Source organism: Colossoma macropomum, unplaced genomic scaffold, assembly GCF_904425465.1.
Source record: "Colossoma macropomum unplaced genomic scaffold, Colossoma_macropomum, whole genome shotgun sequence".
In the NCBI taxonomy this organism is placed as follows: domain Eukaryota; kingdom Metazoa; phylum Chordata; class Actinopteri; order Characiformes; family Serrasalmidae; genus Colossoma; species Colossoma macropomum.
The window spans coordinates 12,356,295-12,376,008 of record NW_023494786.1 but is presented as its reverse complement, the minus strand read 5'-3'; the positions used below and the strand labels follow the sequence as shown (position 1 = coordinate 12,376,008).

Sequence of the window (19,714 nt, the reverse complement as noted above, 5' to 3'; positions counted from 1 at the left end):
GCCTCATAAACCTCAGCTTACACATTAAACTCCAGTGCGTTTGTGTGGAGGAGAAAGGAGGAGTCCTGCTGACTGAACAGACCTTGTGTTATGATCTGCACCTTGGACCCTCTCACTGCCTCCTGTCCACTCATCCAGCCAGGACACGGGCAAGCAGCACCATGAGATACACCACAGGTAACCTCATCTACAATGTTTTTTTTCTATTTCACTTATTTTTCTACTAAAAAAATGTTCTAAATCACTATAACAATACTGTGTACTATGTAATGAATTTATGTATTTAATTTCTCATAAATAAGATCTGTGTGAATGCTTCAAAATATGTTTATTATAGGGTTGTGTTGATGTAATTATCTAGCTGCTGTTTGCTCTTATCACATATGAAAGACATCCTTTTCTTAAATGTGATTGAATACATGATGAAAAAGTACCATGCACACCTAAAATGACGGTTCTTCAAGGGTTCTTTCGTAAAGAAAATAGTTCTGTGTAGAACCATGAACACTCAAAGAATCCTTTGCATGATTAAAGGGGTCTTTGCATCATGAAATGGTTCTTTAGATTGATGGACAATGTGCTGTAAATGGATCTATACAGAACCTTTTTCTAAAGGGTTCTTCTATTGTTATAACCTTGACATCATAACAGTAGAAGAACCTTTTTTTTGAGAGTGTGGTTAACCTTCAAAAACCTTCATTGTTAAACGTCTCAAAGAACAAAACAATGTATTTAGACAGTCATTTGTTTCTGTTGTAGACTGTAGACATGTACCTAGTCTCAGATTTCTGCCAGGTCAGCGTCTATCAAACACAGCGAGGAAAAGTCATCACATGTTCATAGGACGACCTGTGATAATAATTGTAGTTGTCAGCTATTAGCTTAGACTGATTAATGCCTGATTGACAGATATACTGAAGGCCTCAGCAAACCAAACCCTGCCCAGACATAAAAACAGAAGACGCACTTTAAAATAGCATGAATTGATAATAACTTATGTAATATGCCTTACGTAAATGCTGAATTGCATTCAGTACTTCATTCTTGTTGTCAAGAATGTCAGTATATTATAAACAGATTACTGTTATGGTGATTCTTACATAAGCTAGAATAAGTTTCCTATTGATGTCTGTTCACTCTAGGCAGTGTCCAAAACATTTGAAAGAAAGTGCTTTTGAGTTAAAGTTAAACTTCAGCCACACCTCTGTGGGCAGCACTGAATGTTAAATAGGAAAGTTACAATGTTGATGAAAATGTGTATGCAATGTTTTGGCAATATTGTGATGTTTTTATGTTTTTTAGGGCCAGGTGATGCAACAGAATTGCCACAGTAAGTGTCTTTAAACAGTTTCATCTCAATTCACAAGCAGGTAAATAAAATGTTAGTATGCTGTAGAGCAAGGGTCGCTATTCTTATCCACAGATGGTCAGTGTAGCTGCAGTTGGTTTCAGACAACTAGTTCGTTTTATGTGGTGAGCTTCTACTTGGTTAGAATGAAAATCTGCAGCCACACTGGCTCTCTGTTTATAAATATGAGTATAAATAATTCTTTTCTGCAGTATTTTTAGTATTATTAGTACATAGTTAGTAAACTGTCACATTTAATTTTGTCACATATTTCGCAATATGTCACTTTTCATTTTGACTTTGTAATGAGCAAATTTATCCATTTCGATGTTCTTAGAAAGTTCACTTTCAACCCAAAAGAAGGGATTGACAATCCAACCTTGGTTATCTCAGATGACACAGGTATATCCATGACTTGAAAAGCAATAAATACACTGTAGTACAGTGCTAAAGTCAGAGACCACCCTTCATTTATTTAATTTCCATTCAAAATGGCAGGTTATTTATTTTGCAATATTTCTGTGGGCATTAGTTGTAGGATAATCCACTTTCATAAGAAAGAGGAAAGGTAAAAAGGAAATAAGTGAAAAAAAACGGAGTTCAAAAACTGATTAAAAGATGGGCCACCATCTTTTTTGATTAGAAGAAAATGGGCCACCAGAACTGTCATCATCAGATAAACAGCACTTAAAGCTTTCATTTTCTGAGAGAGAGGAGAAGATCAAGCTCCACTCTTGCTTTAGATCTGAAACAATCCACTCGTATTTCAGTCCATCCTTCCATCACTGAATGTGTTTGGGATTATTTGAATCATTAGAAGCAGAAAATCCAACCAACTTCTAAGACTGAACTTTGGAGGTGTGGAAAAATATTCCTGCAGTCTCCTTTGAAAAACTGGAAGTAAGTCTACTGAAAAGAATGGAAGCTGTAAGGCAAATAGTGGACACACTAAATACTGAAAAAAATGTATATTTAGTTGCTGAGGCTTTTGTATAATTTTCTGCTAAATATGTTTTCTACCTTTTTCCTGGCACTGAATATGTGAAAAACCTATATTATGGTTCACTATTTAATTGCCATTTTGAAAGGAAATTAAATTAATGAAAGGTGGTCTCTGACTTTAGGAGAGTACTGTATATGTCCAAAAGCACCCAGACACCAAATTAGTGAATTCAGCTACTTTGAGGTGCACTCATTGCTGACACGGGTGTTCTATTGTGCCTGCAAAGCTTGTATAATCTCCATAGAAAAGCACTGCCAATGTAAAGGGATGCTCTGGAGCAGCCACACCTGAGCCTAAGGTAATCATACCCAACACCAAACACCGGCTAGAGGGGTGTCTGCCCCTGTCATTGGGCTGTGGAGCAGTGGAACTGCATTCTCTGAATACTGAATACCTTTGGGATGAGTTGGTGTGGTGTTTCTGATACAGAATTAATCATCCAGCATCAGTACCTGACCTCACTAATGCTCTTGTGGCTGAATGCAATCAAATACTCACAGCAACGTTACAATATCTAGTGTAAAGCCTTCCTGAAAGAGGAGACTGTTAAAGCAGCAATGGGGAACTGACTCCCTATTAATACCATTGATTTCAGAAGAAATATTGTATCAGGAGGTGTCTACAAACTTTTGGACATACAGCTTTCCTGATAAAATGACAGAAACAGAAAAATAAATATTTCTACAAAACATAACGAAGACCAATTTGGATAAACACTGGCTGAATTGTCCTTAGAGCCAGCTCTGTGTCCGCGGTTGTGTCTGCTGAAGCGAGAGGAAGGTGAAGGCTTTGGTTTCTATCTGAGGAAGGAGACAGGCTGCAGGGGCCATGTGGTGCAGCAGGTGGCCCCCTGGAGTGCAGCGGAGCGCAGTGGCCTGAGGGATGGAGACCACGTTCTGGAGGTCAATGAGGACTTTGTGGACAATCAAGAGTATGAAAAGGTACAGACCTACTTCCTAATAGAACCGTGAAGGACAATGACTATTACCTGTATGCTCTCCATGATCTCAAGGTGGCCTACATTTCCTCATCAACACATCCTCCACAGCAAAGTCACTGATGTTAAAGTAACACAGTAATCTCTAACGTAAATGGTATATGTTCACTGCTGTGAATGGACAAAACACAGAATCTGTGCCATTTAACTGAACCATTTGCATTAAATTCTACACTGTAAAAAGTGAGATGGCAAAAGTGTTTTTGAGGTTTGAAATGATGTAAAAATTGCTTTTGTCATAAATTAAAACTAAACTAAAACTAAAAATCTAAACTGAAAATTTGCAACAGTTTAATTGCTTGTTACCACATGAACTAACTTTTCAAGTTGAACTCACAAACCATTCTTTACAAGGAAGATTAGATTAGATTTCAATTAGATAAACTTTATTGTCCACAAGAAAGATATGATTTGCATGCAGACAGTGCCGCTACTATAAAGAGACATAAACAGTACAATGCACATACAAACCATTCCAAAAAAAGTTGGGAGAGGAGTAACTTAAGACTAGGAATGTTGTGAAATGCTCATTAAACATCTGATGCAGGTGATACAATCATGCTTGGGTATAAAAGGAGCATCCAAGAAAGGCCTAATCTTTTATGAACAAGGACGGTCGAGGCTGACCACTTTGCCAAAAAATGCAAACAACAGTGTTCCTGAATGCACGATTACAAGGATTTTAGGTATTTCATCCTCTATGGCCCATAATATCATTGCAAAAATCAGAAAATATTGAGAAATCTCTATTTGTGCATTAAGGGCAATACCAAATACCAAACTGAATGCTTTTGACCTTCGATCCCTCAGACAGCACTGCATTAAAAACCGGCATGTTTCTGTGATGGTTATCACCACATGGGTTTTAGAAAAACTTTCTCAAACTGTTGTCAATAAACACTGTACTGTACTGAACATCTGTCACTGCATCCACAAATGCAAGCTAATATTGTACTGTGCTCAGCAGAAGCCACATGTTGACAACATCCAGAAACGCCACCAACTTCTCTGGGCCTGAGCTAATTTGAAATTGACTGATGCTCAGGGAAAACGTGTATTGAGTCCACCTTTCAGTTTGGTTAGTGAAATAAAGGATGTTGTGTTCTTTGGGCCATCCAGATTGTTACCAGCGTTTAGCTCAAAAGCCGTGGTATGGGGGTGTATTGGTAACTTGCACATCTGCGAAGATATAACTTGTATAACCGAATGGCAAAACTTTATATTATTAGAAACAATAATTCTAAACTTTTGAATGCTAGTGTACATTAAAGTTCTTCTCTTATAAAGTTGCCATTTTGGAGATTTGGAGATTTGGTGATGAAACATGCATAATCTTCCTACATCAACTATCTTGGCTTGGGTTCCTCTCTGCCTGTGTTGTTTGCTGGTGGTGTTGGAGCCTGTCTCTGAGCAGTGGTTTGTTTGGTAGGTGGTGCTAAAGGTGCAGGCATCTGGGCTGCAGTTGTGTCTGCTGGTGCTGAGGGCTGAGGACTACGAGCTGGCTGTGTTGGAGGGAATGGACCTCATGGCTCTGACCAGAGCTCACAGAGGAGAAGGCTGCGCTCGCCCACGTTTGTGCCACATCAGCAGAGAGCCAGGCTTTGGCCTAGGACTCAGCATCATACCTATTGAAGGTAACTCCTTTTCACAGTACATGCGTTAAGAGCAACAGGAAGAATGAATAATGATCAATCAGAAGTGGGCAGAGTAGACTAAACCAGTGCTGGTAAAAGTATTGCTACCTCAATTACATAATAGAAGATAAAGTAGTCTGGCAAAAAGCAAAGCAGTGATGTGAGTATTTGAGAAGTATCATAATAAAAACACAAGTACTGAGTTCCCTCTAGAGCTGCGGTGGAGTTTCTTAGTGCCTCTACAATGCATCAGCATAGGAACTTCGGTGCTACTCTTCCAAAGCTGAAAATTGAGAGGTCGGAGCAACAGCAAAACAGTCCAAGTGCTGAACCAAGAGGAATAAAATTAAGCAGTAACTAAACATTAATGGCTAAAAAGTCATTTTACTCAAAGATATTCTTGAGCAGAAGTAAAAATATATCATTTAAAAAGACTCTGAGAAGCACAAATCCCAAAAGGTACTGAGTAAATGAAACTAAATACGACCCACCTGTGATAATGATGGAAATGAAAAGTGAAAGAAGGAAAAGTGTTAAAGACAAAGTCCACATATCATTGCTGTCCAGAGAAAAGACAAAAAACATTCTTTAAGTTGCATTTAGGGGGATTTGGTTTTGTACGCTATTGAATATAGCGCTATTGAATATAGCGTACAAAACCATGTTTTCATTAGCGTATAATCACCTGTAACTAGGAATTGTAGTATTTTCGTTAACTTAGAATGAGCCCTTCATATCTACATAGGGAGCAGGTCCTCTTCAGAGGCCGCCATGTTTCTACAGTAGCCCAGATCGGACGAACCAAACGCTGGCTCTACTGAGTGCCTTTCATGTTTTCACACTGAAGTGACAGCTCAAATTAGGTGACCCTACAGCACCAGTTGGAAATCGCAGAAAGAAGAAGATTCAGTGGTTGCTGCCGGTGCTGGCTAACCATTCTGTGTTGTGAGAAATTCAAGAACCCAAATTTTGACAAATGGAGGACGATACTTATCATTTAGCGCAAGACAAAGCAAGAGAGGGTGAATTGTCGTTGTCAAAGAAGCGAAAACATGAAGAAGCAACATGAAATCGGGACAGGCGATGGCAGAAAACCTGATAGTCACCATAGGTACTACTACACGCTTGGAAAGGGAGGGGTGAGGGAGAGGAATTCAGCTGGTTGCAATCTGCAACCTCACCACTAGATTACACTAAATCTTACACACTGCACCTTTAACTTTTGATGTAAGCTAATGTCAAGAAGTTTTATTCCAAGTGATTCTGGAGCTTTCCTATTGGCCCATTCGTCAAGACATTTTCACACAATTTAAAGGACAACTGCTGTGTTCAAATGATATGATATAAAAAACAAAAATGGAGATACATTGACGGTATGTATATGTATGCAGATAATGAGTATTTAGAGTCTTTTTGCTTCGTATATGTGTGTGCAGGTGAGAGAGGGAAGTATTATCTGAATCCTGTGAGTGAAGGTCCAGCGGAGAAAGCAGGCGTTCAGCCAGGAGATCATCTGCTCTGGGTCAACGGGGCCATGGTCTCCACACTCACACATTCAGCGCTGGCTAAAATGGTTGGTTGGCATTGTAGGTGAGTAACACTTTTCCCTGATGATTCTTTTTATGTCTAACCTTCTCTCTGCTTGTGCTTTTTGCTCTCAGGTTAAGAGGAGTAGTGAATTCATGACCATCATGGTCATAGACAGCAGAAGTGAAGAGAGCTATGCCCGCCGAAGGCTCCCCATTCTCCCTGCGTTTGCCAGTGTTCATAACCTCCCTCACAGGCCAAAAACCTTGCATGTCGCTCAGGGACCACAGGGCTACGGCTTTCTGTTAAGGCAGGAGAAGCTGCCTTCAGGACGAATAGGTGAGACAACTGTAGTTCTAGTATACTATGGTGGCAATAAGGGTTCTCTAAAGCATTGCATAGAAGAACCAATTTTAGTTCCCTAAAGAACTTCACAACATATGGCTCCTGCAAAAAAACATTTTTGTAAATGGCACGTGAGTGTGAAGCAAAAGAGCCCTAAAAGACCACAAACTTACTTTATTTATTTCTTCTTAATGTACTGTATACACTTATAAAAGATGGTTCTTCAAGGAATATTTAGTAAAGAAAATCATTCTACAAAGAACCATAAACACTCGAAGAACCCTTTGCATGATAAAAGGGTTCTTTGCATCATGAAAGGGTACTTCAGATTGATGGAGAACGTGCTGTAGATGGTTCTCTATAGAACCTTATTGAAAAGGGCTCTAAATAGCACCCAAAAGGGTTCTTCTATTACAAGCTTGACATAGCAACAATAGAAGAACTATTTTTGGTGCTGCTGTGAACCCTTTTCAAAAGAGTTCTATACAGAACCACCTATAACACATTCTTAAGAACGCTTTCATGATGCAAAGAACCCTTTAATCATACATAGGGTTCTTTGAGTATTCATGGTTCTTTATAGAACCATTTTCTTTACTAAAGAACCCTTGAAGAACCATCTTTTTTTAAGAGTGTTAGAATTTACAATACATTTTGGAATGAAAGCATGTATTTGAAATGTATCTCACATAGAAAATGCAAGCAATTGTATTACTTTTACGTACAGATTTCCCAAGATCTCAAACTAATTATGCCAAATTATACCATTATTTTGGGAAACCCACGTATCTCACATAATGATGATGACTTAAATAACTTAAGATATTGAAAACACACAATTATATTAAATCATGAGAAAAAGAAGCAGAAAAATATATGCAGATCTGTGGACTTTCAGAGCTTGAGCAATGAAGAATCATCAGGCCAAGAGTGATTAGAAACTTATTTAAAGTCAACTTGATATAAAAATTGACCTTTTTTATGTTGTTTTCTCATTTTTCTGGTAATATTAAACACATATCGAAGTCCAAGTCAGTTGTATTGCTGTTTCTTCTCATCAGAGACGTGTTAAGAGACAATAAATACAAAAAATACAGACAAACTATACAAACACAATACAGTAAACTCTTCTGTGTAATATACAATAACTATACAACCAAAGCCCAGCTGTTGGTCCACAGCAGCAACTATAGTTGTGCGTGTTTTTTTATCAGTGCACTGATAATCAGCAATAGCCTGTAGTAATATAACCACAAAGATGACGGTGTATAGATATAAGTGACTGGGCACATAACGTGAGGGAGGTTAAAGTGGATGAATGCAGGAGATAAAGCACAACAGATGAAAGTGAGTTGAATGGCTGACGTAGCAGTTCAATGAGAATGTTTAAAGATCCATCAGGTACATCCATTCAGCAGTCTGTCTGCCTGCGGGAAGAAACTGTTCATGAGTCTGGAGGACTTGGCCCGGATGATCTGTAGCCTTCTTCCAGATGGGAGTGGTGTAAACAGTCTGGGTGATGGACGAGAGGGATCCCTCCTAATGCTGCACTCTGTTCTTTTATACTGTTCGGTGTAGATATCCTTAATGGCAGGCAAGTTTGACCCAGTGATGAACTGGGCAGTCTTGACTACCCACTGAAGTGCTTTCCTGTCTGAGACAGTGATGGTGCAGGTCAGGATGCTCTCAGTGATGCTTCTGTAGAAGCAGTCAGGGATGGGTGTGTGCAGGCCAGCCCTCTTCAGTCTCCTTAGGATGCAGAGGTGCTGTTGTGTTTTTGTCAGGAGGAGGTGTTCAGGGATCAGGAGATATTGTTAGTAACGTGCACTTCAAGGAACATGAAGCTGTGCACTGTCTATCATCAGCTCTTTCATCTTGGTCACATTCAGAGAGAGACTGTTGTTCTTGCACCACAATTCAGCTGTCTCGTTATCGAAGATGATCCCCATGATTGTAGTGTCATCAGCGAACCTGATGATGTGATTGCTGTGATGTTTGGCGATGCAGTCGTAGGTCAGCATGGTGTACTGTAATTTTTGTAATCTAATGACTTCTATTATTCTCTAACGTTTTCTGAATTTTGATTACATCACCATGCAACAGAAGGTGATATTAACCAATAAGTTCATGTCTCACCTCCCAACATGAACTCCCACCCCCCCACACCATAGCAACTGCTTAGCAATCACTACGGACACCATAGCAACCACCCAGCAATCACTTAGCAACAACTATGGACCCCATAGCAACCTCCTAGAAACCACTACAGACACCACAGTAAGCACTTAGCAACTAGCTAGGACACCATAGCAAGTGGCAAGCAACTGCTTAGCAACCAGTATGGACACCATAGCAACCGCTATGGACACAAAAGCAACCACTTAGCAACCACTAAGGACACAATAGCAACCGCCTAGAAACCACCACAGACACCATAGCACCCACCTAGCATTTGCTTAGCAACCACTACAGACACCATAGCAACCACCTAAAAAACCACTACAGACAGCATAGCAACCGCCTAGTAATTGCTTTGCAACCACTTAGCAACCACTACAGACACTAAAGCAACCGCCTAGCAACCGCTTAGCAACAACTACAGACACCAAAGCAACCGCCTAGCAACCGCTAAACCACCACTACAGACACCATAGCAACCGTCTAGCAACCGCTTAGCAACCACTACGGTCATGACAGCAACAGCCTAACTTCCGCTTAGTAACCACCATGGACACCATAGCAACCGCTTAGCAACGACTACGGAAACCATAGCACCTCTTTGTTTCACTCAGAAACCCGTCACAGTACAGAAGGAAACTTTTATGATTTCTCTTGACAAATGATTGTCATGGTTGTCTAATTTAACCGTATAGTGAGAGACATTTGCCTGTTGTAACAGGGCTGAATGCCTAAATGATGAGACATGGAGCAAATGTTACAGACAGAGACTGACACCATGTTATTGCTATTGTCTGAATCGCCACCTTGACACTGATGCATCCACGGATGGACTGTTTCTTTATTTTTTTTTTTTACACGCCTGCAGGAGTGTATTGATACTAATAGGTGTGGCTTTCCAGTAATTTGAGTCAGTATGATGTCAGAATCAAAGCCCAAACATGTGTAAGTAATCACGTGATAACAGTACTGAAGATTCACTGTATTGGCCTGTGTGGTTTCTCTGTCAGTTTTAGTGTTATATTAGAGGTTGTGATGAAGTGCGTTGTGTTGTGTAGCTCACCTACTGCGGGAGGTGGACCCCCACAGCCCAGCTGAGCTGGCAGGAATGGAGGATGGGGATCTGCTGCTGGCAGTCAATGGAGAGCAGGTGGAGAACTCGGAGCATGAAGACATCGTCAGCAGAATACGGCAAAGTGGTCAGCAGGTCACATTGACCACCATCTCCATCCAGGGCAGAGACTACTACACACAGGTGTGCTGTCACAGATACACTCTCACACGCTTGTTTTTATACAGTGTTTGGGGGCAAACATTCTGACGATCATGTCTGTATGCTTATACATATAAGGCGTTGTACTTCCAACTGCTATACTAGGAATTGTGCTTCAGTGTCATTAATATTCAGTTCTTTACCTGGTAACTGCTGAAGCAACATCTGTACATACTACCCAGTGAACTAACCTACAGTATAAAGAATATCTGTTCTATAATTTTGTAGCCTGGATGTGGCTGCATTGTAATATGCTTCAATTAATTACAGTATCACCTTATCTGTGTCCTCCACAGCTTGGTTTCTCACCACTGTTGTTTTATGAGCCAACCATTTCCAGAAGAGAGCATTTTCCCGAGCTCACTCTGCCACGCAAAGACATGCATGTTAATCTGCCGTGTCCTCGACTGTGTGTCCTTCACAAGGAGGGCACGGGATTTGGCTTCAACTTGGCTTGTGTCCAGAACAAGACTGGGACCTACATCGGCCAGGTGTGTGTCTCTTCTTCAGCACTTGATAAGCAGTGTACTGTACTGCGTGAACTAGAACATTTAGCTATAAATGACATCATTTCCAATGCCGTTTGATTTGTAAAGTCAATTACTGCTGCTGTCCACCTGCCGGAAGAGATTGAGACGTCCTGCTTGTGTCCGGTAGGTGGCAGCTGGGCGTGCTGGAGAGAGAGCAGGCCTGCGGGAGGGGGACGTGATCGTGGAGGTGAACGGGCAGAATGTGGAGGAGGAGCACTTTGAAGAGGTGCTGAGGCTGATTAAGAAAGGATGCACTCCTCTCAGGCTGCTGGTTGTGGAGAGAGCAGGCTATGAAACACTGAGAAAGAGCGGCCTGACAGTCAACCTAGCCCTAATCTCACACAGCATACAGGTGAGAAAACACACACCCACATTATAAAATCTGGAAAACTGGAAAATAAAAAAACAACAGAAGTTTTAGAATTAAAAAAAAATGAAAACAAAGAAAATTTATGAATAAATTTGTAAGTAATGTTAAGAGGAAATATTTAAGATTCTACACTATTTCTAGGTCACTATTCAAATGTAAGCAGATTTGTGATACATATATACACACACACACACACACACAGAGGCTTAACTAAGTACACCTCCTTGTTTCTACACTCACACTTGTCCATTTTATCAGCTCCACTTACCACATAGGTGCACTTTGTAGTTCTACATTTACAGAGTGTAGCTCATCTGTTTCTATGCTTACTTAGTTAACCCTCTTTCACCCTGTTATTCAATTTCTTTGTAGTATAATAATAAGAATAATAAGAATATAAACAACTTTATTAAGTTTATTCTACTAATATTTTTATTTGGATAGCACCGCATTTGATTTACTTTAACACTTTGTATAGTACATTTAGCAGTTTTTTTTAAACAGAGGTCAGACCAAAATGCAAAGGAAATAAAAAAAAAGTGACAAATAATGACTTACAACTCGTTATTTCAAGAAACAGGCTTCCACAGGCTTAAGAGATGTTGATACAAGAAATGATTTGCTTACAGGTTCCAGATTCAACACATGACTATTTTCTGTAAAACATGATAATCTGGATCAGATGAACTGTATCAGTGATTCCTCTGATCATTGCTAAAGGACTACGAGGGAAACTGAAGAGCCACCATCCTGCTGAATGCACTGAATATCTTATCTGCCGCCATGTCAATGAACTAAAAGGTATAAAGGTTATGCCATAAATCTAAAATGCAATGAAGAGATTTATGTGGTTAATTATAAATGAAGCATTGTGCTTGTTGTGCATGCCTCAAGCATGCCTCAGGTAATGTTTAATGCTGTATATAAAAATTATTTCCATATAATCATTAGATTTTAGAAGTAAAAACTGTATAAAATGTCTGTGTAAACTTGTACATATCAAATTGCACTTTATTTCCACATGCACATTCCAAATGTATGTACTCAAATGTAATTTCTTGAGTTGAGTTTTTATTAAAAAATAATTTTAGTTTGTATTTGGTAAGCATTCTTTTTTTACTACACATCTTTCAAGTTCTTATTTTCCACATTTTTCTTAGCCCCGTGCTTGTTATATCAAATTATAAGCGTATTTCTTCCATCAACTCCATATGTATCACATTCCAAATGAGCATATTCAAACAATTTCATACTGTAGTGTTAAGTTAAACCAAAGTGCTTTCTGCAAAGGTGGCTTCATTTATCTCATTCCCTTTCTCTCTCCATGTATCAGGTTGTATTTGTTAGTCATTTTTACCTTCAGAGTTTTGCAACTAATCATTGGCTGTTTTGGCCAATTTTATTGAATTAATTCTGATTCTAGATTAAGACTGAGGTGTTTATAGACACACTCTACTCAACAAGAGTAGAGCAGATGAGCAGCAGTGTGTTCCTTGAGTTTTCAGGTGGCGCGCTTGTGTTTTTAATTGCCTTCAAAATTAAGGCAGACTCAGGATAACGTACTTCATATGAACTTATTCAAGAAGGTGCAAGAGGAAGACATCATGTCCTGCAACATGCTGAGACATAGTTTGTGTAAACCCACTGTCATTCATTTGCTCACATACTTGTCTGAACAACTCGTTATTGCAAGCTTTACAGCCATCCATCCAGCTATTAACTAAAATCTTAAAAATTAAGTCTGTTAAAGTTAGAAGCATAAAGTTTCTGTCTTTCACCATGCTGAACGTTATAAACTTCCGTTATGGCACAATGTCATTGGGTACAGGCATTTACATGGCTATTATTCTTCTATTAAATGGATTATTTCCAGAATTACTGACCTCTTTCAGTTGATAGAAACTGTATTTGGAATAGCCTCAATCGGACTAGTCTACTCCAACAGAGATGAAAAATGTACGTATTCTATTACAATTTCGCTATCAGTCGGATTATTAACATATTAGCATGGCTGTTGTTTCTGTTGTTCCTGGTTGGAGGCATCTTCAAATTCTGTAAAAATACAAAAGTAAGGTAATTACTTTCATAAACCTTTATTGTATGCCATTATATTTTTCTACATTATTAAGTACTTAGGTTAGTATCAGTCCCAGGTTTCTGACCTCTGAGAACGTGGCTGATTTCTGCAGTGACCCTTTCAGCATCCTCCATGCTGAAGCACATGGGGGGTTTGAATTTGATGACATTGTCCCATGGTCCATCAGTGCTCAAACATATGTGCTTCTCTTTCAGCCTGATGAAGCAGAGGGACAACAACGTCTTTAAGATCAGTGTAAATCCTGAGTAAGCATGAATAAACACCCACCTTGGCTCAGCATTCTTGGTATGTCTCACCTTCTAATGAGCAGTGCTGCCTCCTCAGTTGCAGGTTTTAAAGTCACTCTGTCTTTAACCAGTTCAAACCCCACAAAGAGCCCGACACCACTGCAGAGAAGACAGAGCCGAACATTCAGGAATAAAGCATAAATTATACCAGATAATGTCAAAGTGCTTTAAGATGAGATTTGAGGAGGTGAATATTTATGGATTATGACTGAACAATGTGACCAGGCATTTTGTATTTATCAGGTCTTACATTTCAGGTATTTATTTATTTACTTATTTAGTTATTTATTAAACTTATTCTCCACCAAGCAGAACGTGCACTTTGAGCACTGATGCGCACATGCAGTATTTGTGTTATTCTGACCATATCAGACCAGTTCTGTATAAGACGATAACATTTTATTGTAGTGATAAATTGTCACAATGTGCTTTTCTGAGCATATCGTGTATATCGTCAGTACTTAAACAACACTGACCAGCTGTATGTTTAAATAATAAGAGAGCATAATTAATGTAATTAATTTAAATACACAGTTTTTGATATTTGTTTAAACATGGCACTATTAGTGCATTCTGTCTATTCTAATTTATCACAACGCACAATACCTATCACAAAACTGGATACTGTGATATGTATTGTGTATTGTAAAAATTGTTGAGGTCTGGACTCTGTGGTGGTCAGTCTATTGTTCAGAGAAGACCAGCAGCTTCTTTGTTTGATTTGCAAATTTTCTTCTTTTTTTGTCTATTTTCTTTTCTAAAGTTTCATGACAGCTACATATCCTTTCAGACTCATAGTGGTCAGTCGTCTTCTCACAGTAGAAAGATGAATAGATACATGTGAATTTTTTTAAGGAAGAGTGCAGCTTGATCTTCTCTTCTCTCTCAGTTTAGGTGGTCTACCAGGTCTTGCATTATTGTTAGGGGATCCATTTTCTTTATTATATTTCTTTATTATCTTTTAATCATTTTCTGAACTCCAGTTTTGGAAACTTCTGTTTTTTTCACTTATTTTTTGACTTTCCCCTTTATTATGCAAGTAGACTATCTTGTATCTAATCGCCTCAGAAGTATCTCCTGAAAAATGAATAACTTGTACTTCATGGCCATTTTGGCTGGAAATTTAATAAACAAAAGGTAGTTGATATTGACCACCCCTATTTGAAAATCTAGCCCATCACATTCCCCTATTTCTGACAGGACTGTAAGTGGGTAAAACAGTCTGTTACGCTAAACAGCTAAGCTTAAGTTGGCGTTTTTAAATAATGGAGGAAAAAATTGTAGCCCATTTTGTGATCTTGAGCAAAGAGCTTTCATATCCTGGCAAAGTTTTCACACCTGCTAGGCTTTGTTAAGGGCTTTCTATTTCTTACCGTATGTCTCCAATGATTGGGTGTTTGGCCTGGAGCTGTTTGAGGAGCTCCTTCAGGTGATTGCCAACACGAACAGCATTCCCTCTCAGGTCTTCCTTTTCTATCACATCTAGGACTGCCAGGCCAATCGCACATGACACAGGGTTCCCACCAAACTACAGTAAAAACAGATTCAAACCTATACCTTACAATGCAAATTACTCATGAGAAAAGGTACTCTCTGATGAAAATGCCCCTGGGCAATTTTTTTTAAATGAAATGAAACAATAGCTCACAGTGTTGAAGTACTCTACTCCATTGGCAGTGAAGGCTCCAGCTATCTCCTCTGTGGTGACCACACATGCCAGAGGATGTCCGTTACCCATGGGCTTGCCCATTGTCACAATGTCCGGGCAGAAATCTTCACCCTGGAGCTGAAAGGCCCAGAAGTGGCTTCCCACACGACCAAAGCCGGTCTGAATTTCATCAGCTACAAACACTCCCCCTGCAGCTTGAACATACCTGCAGGAAACACATTTTTTGGCTCTCACTCAATCGAGTACTAATAACCAAATTCACTGTATATAGATTAACATGTAAAACAGCTCAGTCCCTTTCCAGGTACAGTCAAGTGAATCAGAGCACAAACAGAGCAAATACTACATATAAGCAGGAATTAGAATTTGAACCATTTTGTTATATGCATTTTTAAACGAATAGAACCAGAATATCATAATGAGAAAACATTTAAATTATGAAACGTTTAACATTGTGCACAGCTAATAGTAGCGGTAGCAGCAATGACTCACTCAATTGATTTAGTGATGTATCTGTTTTAATACTACTTGTCCTACAAAATGATCTCCGAACTGCACAAATATGTATTGTACGTTTTGTGTGAAACATAGGGCATTGCTTAAATGTCGCTGTTTTGCTTAAATGGATACTCCAGCAAAAAAAATGAAAATTTGTTAGCAAGGTTGCTACCTGGCTATCTCACATTTAGTTTGGCTTCTTTCATTAACTAAAACTAAACTAAAAGTTCATCTAAATGGAAAAACACATGAATGAACAAATGAATAAAATAATAAATCCTGTTAAACCAATAATGCTGTGGAATATATGATGCTGCACTACAGAATACTGAATAACAATGTAATAACATGAGATGCAAAATCAGCTGCTTGTGTTGTGATATTCTCTGTGGTTCTACATCACATACCAAGTCAAAAACAAACCACAAGATAATAAGCAAAATGTATTCCAAACTATACATACCTTCTTTGTACACCTGATAAAGTAAATACATTAGATGAGTTAGCTTGAACTACCAGATCCATCCCTAATTAAGAATTTATACAAAATTAATCAGTCTGAGGTTGCCCCATGGCTTTTTGTCAAGTCTAATTCTTTTAACATACCCTGCATTTTAATCTCTTTGTTTTATTTTTTTTTTATTTAGTTTTGTGTTTTAAGTACTATTGTTCCTTTTAATAATCCATCTTACTTCAGTACCTTTGTTATTATGTTTCTGTTTTCTATTTGGTATTTCTCTGTTATTGTGTGTTTATTTTTAAGTTCTTTTCTTTTAATCTTGCTTTAACTTGTACTTCTTACTCCTTTATTAATGTATACTTGTACTGCTACTCCTTCTCCCTTGACTGGAAAGCACTTTGTGTCAAACTCCTATTGTTTTGAATGTGCTACACAATTAAAGGTGACTTAACATAAAAGAATGCATGTTAATAGAAAGACCTACTCTGCAACTTTTGCAAAGTAACCAGGTGGCAAGATGATCTGCCCACCAACGCTGGGTAGGGACTCCACAAAGAAAGATGAAATCTAAGAAAAAAAGAGGGTAAATATTAAAAGGGTGGAATATATGCAACGTCAGACAAATCATCTCTCCCATTTCTTTAAAGTCTCACATAATCCATTTCATGCCAACACAGAAAGCGTACCTTGCGCCCTTTCCTGTGCACTTCATCAATAAGATCCTTCACAGTGTCCGCGTAGGCCTGGCCTGGATTAGGGTGGTCCCGCCTGTAAATGCCTCTGTATGTATCAGGGAGTGGAGCCTGCATGAACACAAAACAGTGCATATTTGTGGATAAGAGTAATTCTGAGATGCTGAAAATGTCTGTATAGTTTCAGGTTCCTTACACACCACGTGAACCCACTCTTTTTGGCCCTCCAACTTCCGGAACTTGTAAGGACTTATGTCGATAAGACTGGTAAGATGCCCATGATACGCACTTGAGAAGAGGAGAAGGGCAACACTGACTTAATCATACAAACGCTGTAGGTAAATATGAGAAGATCATATTTCAAGAGTTGCAGGCCTTACTGGTCTAGAACTATAACATCCTCATTTCGAGTATACTGACGGGCCAGTCGCAAGGCAAGATCGTTGGCTTCAGATCTACAGCAGGAGAAATGTGCACGAGACACCCTCTTGATGATTCAAACCTGTACATGCAATATAAAAACAGATTACAATGTTTTAAACTGAACAGGACTACTTACCCTGAGTTGACAAAGTAAAAGGTACAGAGCTTCTTGGGCAGTGTGGCTGCAAGCCTGTCAGCATACTGCACTATATTATCATGGAGAAATCTGGTGTTTGCATTAAGAAGCTCCATCTGAGCAGCAGCAGCCTGAGTGACAGCAGGATGGCAGTGTCCCACTGCAACATACAGGATAACAGTGGTAAGAGTCCTACTTCATAACAACACAGCTGCAGCAGAAAACAACGGGAAGTGGCATTACATTGACCTACCGTGCTGAACGTTGCTAATGCAGTCTAAATACTGTGTCCCATTCTCGTCATACAAATACTGGCCTCGAGCTCTGACTATTTTCACCGGGTCGTGCGGAAAAAAGAGCCTGCATGAGTGCCTACAACAACACGAAAACAGGGGTTCAGATAAACAACCACACAACACAGTGAAATCAGCGGGAAAGGACTTACCCAATCAGCCTCTTTCGCTTTTTCAAAGTGTGCTCCTTGTGAAACATTTCCAGAGACATTGCGGCGACTTCTTTAGGTTTCTGGTTTGACTGGTTAGTGGTTACTTACTAACTCACTTTTATACTCCACCAACTACAGCTCCTACCCGGTTAGTGATATCTGACTCGCAAACGAGTCGATTCGTTTGAACTGGTGTTCTAACAGTTCGTCCTACCGAGCATGCGCACATCATTGCTATGGCGTAGAGTAACCGTCGGGCACATGCTGCCTTCAAGTCGGAAATATCGTCTTTACGAGATGGATGCACATAAACGGCACCATCGTACTTACTCATAATCTCGTATTTACTAGTAGGAAACTCGAATATTTCAGTGAGCCCCGAGTTTCCGAGTTGGGGGCGTGTCAACAAAAAAACCAATGATAGCTGCTGATAAACTGGCCGTATTTCAGTTATTCATCAGCCACAACATTAACACTGTAGGCTGAAGCCATCCACACATGGAAATACAGATATAATGTATATAAAATAAATAAATAAATAAAAGTAAACCAAAAAACGTTATTTCTACTCATTTCCAACCCCCTCCGAAGTCGTAAGTAGGAACTTCCGAGGAGGACCTGAAGGCAGCTTTGGACCCCATGTGTCAAACACAAGACCCGGGGGCCAGATCAGGCCCGTAGCATAATCCTATCTGGCCCGCGAAATTATTTTAATTTTCTATTAAAATGAGCCTGTTTCACAACGCGCTGCACTACAATCCCCAGCATGCACTGCAGCATAATGTGCGTAGTGTAATGTAGCCTATTTTAATGTGCATAATGTTGTGTACTGTAGCCTATTTATTTTTTTTTATTTTCATTATGTATTCATTATGTAATATTTCAAGTTTCACTACAACTGCCTTTATTTTGATGTTGGTGTTTTAGTGTATTTTGAGTGAACAATGAGCAGCTCAGGTTATAACAAAATGTTATTTAACAGTCACATAAAAACGCAGACGTTCTCTGGCCCACAGATTTGTAGATGTCTCTTAATATGGCACTTGGCACTGAATGTAATGTTTGTATAAATGCTGCCTGTTGAGTTCCCACCGTTCAAGTGTCTTTTGAAGGCAGCTGCCTTACATATTTCAAAATCCTCTGTGTCCACACAGATGTGGTTAGGAAAAAATGCAGAAAACACCAGCACTGACACAGTGGACAATGCTGCCTTCTAAGGCTTTGACTTTTATGCTGGTCTAAGCTGGTATGTGCTGGTTTATGCTTGTCTAGTGCTAGACTGGTGCTGGTTTAGCTGGTCATCCAGTATGGTTATGCTGGTTGACCAACATAACAGCATCCAATACACAACATAAGCTGGTTTAGCCAGTGACCAGTCATCTATGCTGTTTTTTTCTATCAGGGTATTGTAAAATCCCATGTTTGTCAAGCATCACTATATAATTTAATGCACAAGAAATGTGCAGAAAGTTTTTTTACATTGTGCAAATGGATTTTTCTGTCACTTTTCATAATGTCAGTCGCTCAGGTGACCAATGGTAATAGTATATGTATGTAATTGGAATAAAGTCCATTTGACAGATCATTGTGCCCCCTTTTTTCCACAAGGGATTCATCTATTTATAGAGCACCTGGTAAATGAGTAATAAGCTACGCTCTCCACTGTAAGGACAGAGCAAAGGTATTCAATCAGAATTTCTCAGTTAAACATCTGTTTTAACCCACAAGTTAAGTCTGTCCAAGAAGATAAGAAGTCAGGAACGTTTTATTGGACAGTTCTGGCTAACAGGCTAACTGAGAA

The 19,714-nt window shown here is 39.2% G+C and overlaps 2 protein-coding genes across 2 annotated transcripts; one reads left to right on the top strand and one right to left on the bottom strand.

Annotated features, from left to right (window-relative positions):
• Window positions 1-51: 51 nt before the first annotated feature.
• On the top strand, window positions 52-12,302 carry pdzd3a (PDZ domain containing 3a). Its single transcript, XM_036560960.1, has 11 exons — window positions 52-177; window positions 1,303-1,330; window positions 1,686-1,750; window positions 3,087-3,292; window positions 4,778-4,982; window positions 6,419-6,555; window positions 6,644-6,848; window positions 10,091-10,287; window positions 10,602-10,796; window positions 10,963-11,187; window positions 11,835-12,302. The coding sequence occupies exons 1-11, from the start codon at window positions 162-164 to the stop codon at window positions 11,865-11,867; spliced, it is 1,512 nt and encodes a 503-aa protein (XP_036416853.1). The 5' UTR covers window positions 52-161; the 3' UTR covers window positions 11,868-12,302.
• Window positions 12,257-18,097, bottom strand: phykpl (5-phosphohydroxy-L-lysine phospho-lyase). The gene is made up of 12 exons (XM_036560970.1): window positions 17,914-18,097; window positions 17,722-17,840; window positions 17,469-17,628; window positions 17,290-17,364; window positions 17,110-17,197; window positions 16,904-17,020; window positions 16,702-16,784; window positions 15,239-15,464; window positions 14,964-15,118; window positions 13,600-13,689; window positions 13,368-13,498; window positions 12,257-13,257 (listed from the first exon to the last, which is right to left on the bottom strand). The coding sequence occupies exons 1-12, from the start codon at window positions 17,970-17,972 to the stop codon at window positions 13,208-13,210; spliced, it is 1,353 nt and encodes a 450-aa protein (XP_036416863.1). The 5' UTR covers window positions 17,973-18,097; the 3' UTR covers window positions 12,257-13,207.
• Between the last annotated feature and the right edge of the window lie 1,617 nt (window positions 18,098-19,714).